The sequence below is a fragment of the Pituophis catenifer genome, unplaced genomic scaffold, assembly GCF_029215685.1.
Source record: "Pituophis catenifer annectens isolate HBS135680 unplaced genomic scaffold, rPitCat1.0.hap2 SCAF_1, whole genome shotgun sequence".
NCBI classification, from domain to species: Eukaryota; Metazoa; Chordata; class Lepidosauria; order Squamata; family Colubridae; genus Pituophis; species Pituophis catenifer.
This window is the reverse complement of record NW_027256881.1, coordinates 46,372,353-46,381,234: the sequence shown is the minus strand read 5'-3', so window position 1 is coordinate 46,381,234 and position 8,882 is coordinate 46,372,353. Positions and strand designations below refer to the sequence as shown.

Here is an 8,882-nt window from a genome sequence, read left to right as displayed (position 1 = left end):
CTTGAGGGATGGTTTACAAACATGGCATGTGAGACAGCTGTTGGACACATACCACCTGTCTTAGAAAGTAGGAAGGCAACTATGGATGCTCTGTTCATTTAAAAGACATTATAATTATGTACAAATAAAATATTTCTAAGTACTGGAGATCTTAGACAAAATCTTTATCAAAAAAACTGTTATCCTGAACTATTCTCTGATAAAGATACTCTCTTGGATGCCAAGTTTCAGTATTTCTGGTCGACAAGAGTCCAGCAGATTATGATGATATGCACATATTTTATTTTACAAAGAGCAGAGCTAACTAACTGCATTTGAATACTTACAGCAATGAGAAGGATGTAGCTGATATCTTTGTTATGAAGGTTGCTACATTAAAAATAAAATCCAGACTCAGTTCTTCCCTATAGAGAATTGGTTGAGCAGATGGAAATGCAATTCATTAGTTTAATCATCCAAATATAATTATCGCTCTGCACTCTGAATGCACCTTGGGGGAAGATACTTGCTAGCAGGCTTAATATGACACATGTAACATATGCAAATACACTTTGGATTGTGTAGCTCACTGATAAAAGGCAGCATGTTTTCAGCACAACCTATTTGTACTGAATGTACCCTCGTGCTGTTTCTGTTTCGGGTTGTAACCTAAACTTTACTCCCTACCCTTATGGAAGAATTTTTGACTTACTGCTTTGATTGCTGAAGCAATCCTATGAACATGTTGGTATGGAACGGCAATAGCGCAGCACTTAAGCATATGCTTAGCAGACCTAATTTCCATTTTTTTAGCATCCCTGAGAGATACCAATTGCTGCTGTCAGTATAAACATTGCTGATATAGATTTCTATTTACAAGTGCAGATCCTATAATCTAAATACTCATGAAACACACACACACATGGACGGGCAATAAAGTAGCATTTTGCAAAAATGTTTTTTTGTAAAATAGTAAATCTTAAAATGAGAGCCAGTTTGATATAGTGGTTAAGGCACTAGATTAGAAACTAGGAATCTGCGAATTCTAGTCTCACCTTTAGGCAAAAAGCTAACTGGGTGATTTGGGACTATATGGCTTCCTATATGTCAAGGAGAACCAATATTTTTCCATCAGGGACTAAATTTTTTTGTATAATTACTAATAAATAGGCTGTAATGTAATATGTAGTGTTGTTTTGAAGGAAGTTTTAAAATTTTAGTACATGAAATTAGCGTTAAAGACATTTTTTGTGTGCCTTCAGCTTAGTTTTGAATGCCTGATGACACCCTGGACTAGTTCTTGCAGTTTTCTTAGCAAGATTTTTTCTGCTGTTACCTTCTCCTTAGGGCTGAGAAAGAGTAACTGGCCCCAAATCACTTAGTTAGCTTTTTGCCCAAGGTAAGGCTAGAATTCGCAGACTCCTAGTTTCGGATCTAGTGTCTTAACCACTATATCAAACTGGCTCTCATTTTAAGATTTAGTATTTTACAAAAAAACAATTTTGCAAAATGCTACTTTATTGCCCATCCATGTTCCCTGTCTTTCATGAATGGCCAGAATATATGATCTGCCCTTGTAAATACAACAGTAATAACTGAGCTGTTCTATTTTTTTAAAAAAAATCCCTCAGCTATTTTACAAAAGATGTTTCAATTACTGAAACATCTGATGGATGATGGATGAGCAGAAAGTTAAGTGATAACATACTTGAGTTCTTCTGAATGTGCTTAGTGAACCTGCAGAAAAGAGATGTGCTGAATGCAACAATCTTTGTTTAGCAGGTACAGTATAATTGTCCTCACTTGTTCTTTACATTTTGCTGTGGCTGGCAGAAAGAAAATTAATGATGCAAAGTAAGCATATTTGCACGATACATGCAAATTGCATAAATACTGATTTTACTAGCACATAAAAACTTGCCTAGAAATATTTGTCCTAGATTTTTGGGTGAGACGATGGCAAACTAAGATGCCTCCAGAGAAGCGGAGTCCATAGTATGGCCAGAACCACTTGCTGGAAGCAAGATCAGGAGTTACTTCTTTAAGCATCCTTTTTCATTATTTGTTCCTTTTCCTTTTTTCTGAACTTTGTATTTCTTTAAATTTCCTTTTTTCTTTCCAATTCCAGTTTGTAATAACTTGTAGTATTGTTAAACTCTAATAAAAAGTATTTTTTTAAAAAACTACTTGTACTGCCTTGCTCAGCAAAATAGTACTGTAAGAGTTTATTGCTCTTATCTTTTCATACTTAAGTCACTTTTTATACTTTTCACACTTAACCCACAGTCACTGATACATTATGCTGAATCGTATTCCACTTTCCTGGGAGAAAGTCCTATTAAATTGTTGATCCTTTGTATAGAATTATAAGTAGAATCAAACTGTTAATCTGGTAACTCCTGTTCATTTATTTCCTGTTCCATGAATATTCATCACCTTTAGGATTTTTTTTTACATGACTTTCCAAATAAATTTCATAGCATAATGAATCTTATTTATAAAGGAAGAACAATTAACACTAAGGCTTGAGCTTATTTGTTTCATAAGTCAATTCTTCCACTATGTGATTTGTAAACGTGAAAAAGTAATTGGACCCTAGTTTTAAAAAAAACTTAACTAAAACGATTACTAAGGATAGTTGTTTAAACCAATAAAATCATGGATTGTTTGAGCCAGCTGTGTTTTAGCTACCCACAAAGTTTGGCTCCTCTCATATTGAAGTTTCCTGCAGAGATACTAGAGAAATGTCATGTCCCATTGAAGTTTCTGAAGACCTCTGAGAAAAGTCATTGATACCATCAGTCTAGGAAAAAAATGTGAAGTCATTTCTAATGCTCTGGGGATCCACTGTGCTAGAGGTGCAGTCTTGAAATGGAGGTTTGGGACTTTTGGGGAAGATATTACAAACTGAAGATGGGCCTATGAAAGAGCTGATGGCTGCAGCAAAGACCAAGGAACCAGTGAGTAGACTGGTTCCTTGGAATCTCTCCAGAAAGAAAGAGGGAGATCACTCACATGTGTCCTGGATGACTACTCAAGACGAGAATGCATTGACTTTGCTTGTCAGAAGGGCGCAAAAGGTGATTACATGACCTGGGACACTTCAACCATCATTAATATGAGCCAGTTGCCAAGTGTCCAAATTTTGATCACATGCCCATGGAAATGCTGTGATGGTCGTAAGTGTGAAAATGTCACTTTTTTCAGTGTCGTAACTTCAAACAGTCATTAAACCATTGTAAGTGGAGGACTACCTGTATTTTAAAAATATAGAAGTGATTTGGGGAAATGGTGGATCTTCTCAAGAGTTGTTATTCAACCAGGTAAAATAAACCAGGATGTCTCAAAGAACCTTAGAACATCCATAGTGCCTCAGGCTAAAATCAATGTTTATGACTCCATTATCAAAAACTACTGGGTGAAAATGAGATTTGAAGAAATGTTAACAAACCAGCAACTTCCTCACTAAGGAGGATATTGATGATCAAGTTTGCAAAAAAGAGCCAGTTTAACAGGGTCTTCCTTTCTCCCAGAATGTTTACAAATACATCAAGTATAAAACATTTCAAAACAAAATGTAGAGGATTGTATATTATGACTTGTAAATGGAAGCAGCTCAAAATGTATTAAGATCACTCTAAAACCTTTATGGATAACATAATTCAGAACTGAGAAAAGTACATGGACAATTCTGATCTTCAATCTTTTGGTCAAGATCTCAGCGGACTTTAGTTTTAAGCCTCATCCTCTCCAAATATTCTATCATCTTTGAAAAAAGTCATTTATGCCTAATTCAACTCAGTGCAATTAAGTGGCAATATGTGTACCATTACTGGTTTGGAGAATTCTTGAATTGAGATGACAAATGGAAGGTATAGATTTCAAATAAAGTATTTTTGCTGGAGACTTTCCAAATAGCTTTGAATATTATTAATTCTTATTTGAGCGGAACAAAATGGAATAACAGAGATAAGGCAATGCTGTTGAAAGAATTAGGAGGCTGTCCTCTACACAATTTATATAAAGATGGGTCGTGTTTCTTGGCCACTGTTACTTAGATCTGCAACATTTCCTCCCCTAATTCTGAATAATCCCCAGTTTCCAGGAACAAATGAGGAGCACGAAGAATTTGTTGAGAATGAAGGGGAAGATAGGAAAGCCTTATTCTCTGATTCATAAGTGAAGAAACATTAGATTCTAAGTTTTACCTTTCAGTCTGTTGTTCTGTACCTTCTAGTAAACTACTCCTTCTATATGGAATTCCTCACATGAAGCTCTAGTTTATACACATACTATTGAATTGTTTTGCATCACAAACAGGTTATATAAACTGTATAGTTACATTTACCTTAAAACATTTGCGAAGACTTTGTTTTTAAGAAAGAGTCTTCTAAGACATTTTATTAAAGTTTCATGCTGCACAAAACATACATATGATAAGAAAAGAAAAAATCATGCATGCTTCGTATTTTAAACAGAATCCCATTTGACAAAGTAATGACAATACAAGCTTAGTCACCAAACTCACACTTTTTAAGATTTAAAAAAAAAGATAGGTACATGTTGCTCTAGAATGTATGTGTACAGAAGGAAAACCATGGTCTTGGATACAAAGGATGAAACGGGTTTGGAAAGAGCTAAAATCTGGTCATTTTTTTCTGCATCATTCCTATTAATCTTGAGAGAACTGGTGTAAGCAAATTCCATAAAGGTTTATGCTTCAAACACTTCAAATATATAAGAAACATCAATTTAAAAAAACAAAATCACCTTTAGGGATTTCATAATAGATAGGCATTGATTACAAAAGCAATGCTATTTTTTAAATTAGCATTTTTTCTTCAATTGATTCCAAACACTTACTTAAAAAATTGCTTTAGGTTATCAGTAAGTTAAAATTTACCAGGAACCCAATCTCAAAGCTGAAACATGAATCCAGTTCTTCTACTACATGAGAACTATTCTTTTGCTCCATTCACTTTTAGCAGGGTAGTTATCATGTGCTGGATATGGCTTTGTCTATGAATATGAAGTCCTTCCATTCTTACCCAGACCTAACTATTTTCATGCTAGTTGCTCTTTGCTTTGTCTTCATAGCAACCATCACAGAAGTAATAGAAAGCCTTGTCCTTATTGCTGTTAATTTGGTACAAGGGATGGCCAATTCTAGAAGACACTATGAGTTGCTAGTTGAGAAATGCACTCAAATTATACATTTTGAGGGAACCTGGTTGCATTAAATTAAAATTGCTTTGGGATATTTGTAACAAAACTAGCGGGTTATGTTCAGCTACTATGCTCTTGCCTACTTGCCTCTTTACTTATTTACCCGATTACAATAAGAATAAGTGAAGAGGATAGGATTATCATATCTGGGTTACAGAAATCTAGATGACCATTAGATGGCTTCAAACAACATCAGTTTGAAGCCATCTGATGGCCATCCAGATTTTGCAAACCAGATGTGGTAACTAGTGTTGGATCTGCATCAATTCAGTTATCCAGCAGCTTCCCCCCATTCCCAATGAACAGGCTAGTGTTATTTATGTTTTATCCAAAATAACATATCCTTGCTGCATTGTGAGGATACTTCTTTTTGGGCATGGATTTATTTATTCATTTTGATTTGAATACAATGCCTATAGATGGTTGTTTTCTCCAAGCACATTGACTGTAAATTCAAGTCGAATGTTTGATAAAAGATGTCAAGACATCTGCACAACATAAAGAATAGTGCATTCTTAAGATTCTGGTATTGTTTTAAAGGATTAAACACACAAATTGACTTTTACGACATCTGTACAAAACAATGAAAACTAGTCTTCAGTATGATCCAAAGGTTTCCTTCTTTTCTACTCTGGAGAATGCTCTCAAAGCAGAATGGAAAATGCCTATTATACATGTGAAGCACCGGTAACATACAGAGAACAGAATTAGTACTGGCAGATTCTGGGCTTGTTTTATACACAAGACCACATGGATTCACACCAGAACCATTTGTGCTTTGAACATGGAGGTTAAGACTATGTGACAAAATACTGCAAAACGTTAGTTATTTGCTTCTTTTGAAATCATTATTGAATCTGGGATTTTTTTAAAGGTAGACAATTAACTTCAACAGTTTGTTCAATCCTTAACAGAAGGCTTCAGTGCTTTTAAAGAGACACCTCCTTATCATAATACTTGAAATTCCTTCACTGTACACATGCACATAAGGCAGAAGGGGTGGGCTCTGCTACCAGAAAAACTGGAAACACAGTACAAATTCATTACAAAATCAAAATACTGTTAGTTTTGCATATTTGTAGTAAAGATTCTTGAGGTAATGTTGATATTTTGAAGAAGGAAAAAAAAAAAGAAACCCCAATCACATAAACTCTTGCTATTTTATTGCTGAATGTCACATTAAATGAGGTCCGGCAGCAATTTCTGTTATGTCAAGTCCACTGAAAGGGATCGTAGAGTTGCAAACTTCATTCTTTTCAATGGGACTCAGACAAGCAAAGTTGATGCCAGGCCAGGCCTTTTTCTGACTGCAGCTTACCACCCCCCTGCCCAGCATTTTTAAATACCATGGAGAAAAATACTTCCAGCATTGTCTTTCCTAATTCCTACAACACCACACAATGCTCCAAGCCAACAGAAGAGAGAGCCACCACAGAAACAGTAATTTCCACCCAAAAGAAAACCAAGCCACACTAGTGTCACCCCCACACACATATTTTTCAACTTGATGGAGAGTAACAGTATTATCACAGCTGAAGACAGTTTCTAATTTCTCTTTTCCTTGATTCCACTTCCTGAATTGAAAAATAAAAAAACAAAAACAAAAATACCACCATAGTCACTTCTAGGATTCCTACTTTCCTGGTGAAATCATAAATAAAAACCTTACATGTTCATAATAAATAGTCATAGTTCCCCACCCCCACCCCCCACGTATCACAGGGTAAAGTGCTGCAAGAAACTCTCCAGAAGCCACGTGGTTTGGCCTCTGGTTTTCTCAGATGCGTAGCTGGTAACCGACTTCATTCAATGTAGAAAGGTCACCCACGTTTTTATCCAAAACAGCTGGCCTAAAATCAAGAGAGAGAAATCAAAGTTAAAGCTTAGAACTGAACAACATCAAACATCAGAACAGGACCACTGCCAACAATTGCATCTGTATTAGTGATTGGCCTGTAATGCAGCATTCGTGTTAATGTTTGCTAATCCATACAGTCTTTTTCAAACTTGACAACTTTAAGAAGTGTGGAATTCAACTCCCAGAATTTCCCAGCCAGAAATAGCATCTTAAAGTTGCCAAGTTTTAAGCATTGGTCTAAACCAATGTAAATCACTTTCAGGGGCATCCAGGTAGGATTGAAAAAGTCAAGATAATGGCCTCAATATATGGAGGCCCTAGCCCTTGTTTATTATGTGCCACATGCATGTAAGAAGGGGCAGGACTTTGATTGGACAGTCTCACTACCATCTTGACTCCCACTGTGGATATCCTGTTTTTCTCATAAAAACGGTTCAAAAACTACTCTAAGAAAATTAAGAAATACTCTAAAATTACGTATCAAAGTAGATATCCTTACAGCCTGTGATTGGGATTTTTAAACACAAGATACTCTGCATGAAGAGATAATTTCACCATGACTGGTTTAACCTTTCCCTCCCTCACGCAACACATAGCAATTAGTTCCCACTGATCTGTGTGACTATTGACATCGGCGGCCTCAACAGCTTTACAAAATGAAGATGAACTGTTTCCACTATTACCACATTTCACCATTTGAGGGTTTGGACTACAGGTAGTCCTCTACTTATAAGCATTCATTTAGTGACCGCCTGAAGTTACAACAGCACTAAAAAAAAGTGACTTGTGACCATTTTTCACACTTACAACCATTGCAGCATCCCCATGGTCACATAATCAAAAATTGAACAGTTGGCAACTGGGTCATATTTATGATGGTTACAGTGTCTTGGGGTCATGTGATCACCTTTTGCAACTTTCTGACAAGCAAAGTCAATGGGGAAGCCAGATTCACTTTACAACCATGTTACTAACTCAACAACTACAATGATTTGCTTAGCAACTGTGGCAAGAAAGGTCATAAAATGGGGCAAAACTCACTTAACTGTTTTGCTTAGCTACAGAAATTTTGGGCTCAATTGTGGTTGTAAATCAAGGACTTCCTTTATAACTTTCATCCTTCCCAACTAGCTTTAACCACAGCTTTAATGACTGAAAAACCTTTGAGCCTTTTCCTTTGGGCGGTCTCACAATACAAGGGAAAGGCTGTAATTTTAATTTCAAATCTTCAGCAAATGGCACCAGATAAGACTTCCCAAGGATTTTAGGGTTGATAAAATCTTCCTCAAGAAGAGTTCATCTCCTGATGCCTTCATGGATCAGCCCTATAATTTTATTAAAATAACCCAGAAGCAGTTTGGTACAGCCTTCTTCCTGGATATTTCTCAGACTTTTCAATCCAAGTTGCAATTTGAGATTTCCTAATAATCTGCTAGTCAACCAAATAAATAAGTCCAACCTTGCTTAATTTGTCAAGATGAGCTATTGGTTCATAGTTATCTGCAGTTACAGCTGTTTCCCGCCACAATGGGAAAAACATCTTATTTGACATCCCACCTCTGAATAAAGCCATTTAAAGCCTTTGGTTCTGGCACACACAAAGTTGTCATTTTAAAACTAATTGGGAAATGTGGTGATACTGATTTGTGACATTTTTGAAGCAATGCTTGATATTGCAAATTGCTACTATTTTTAACTACTTCTCAAGTCTCAGAAGATAAATTTTAAAAATTGCCTGATTTAAAATCAGGAAGCCAGAATATAAACCAGAATCTGCAGTGAAGCCAACAAATCCCAGCTAGTTTGTTCAACAAGTTTT

General features: G+C 36.0%; 1 protein-coding gene across 2 annotated transcripts in view; it reads right to left on the bottom strand.

Annotated features, from left to right (window-relative positions):
- Positions 1-6,982: 6,982 nt before the first annotated feature.
- Positions 6,983-8,882, bottom strand: part of VASH2 (vasohibin 2) — a 30,885-nt gene continuing 28,985 nt past the window's right edge. For both annotated transcript variants that reach the window (XM_070948900.1, XM_070948911.1), the window contains one exon: positions 6,983-7,055. In XM_070948900.1, the coding sequence (XP_070805001.1) occupies positions 6,983-7,055 (73 nt within the window). The remainder of the gene's footprint in view (positions 7,056-8,882) is intronic.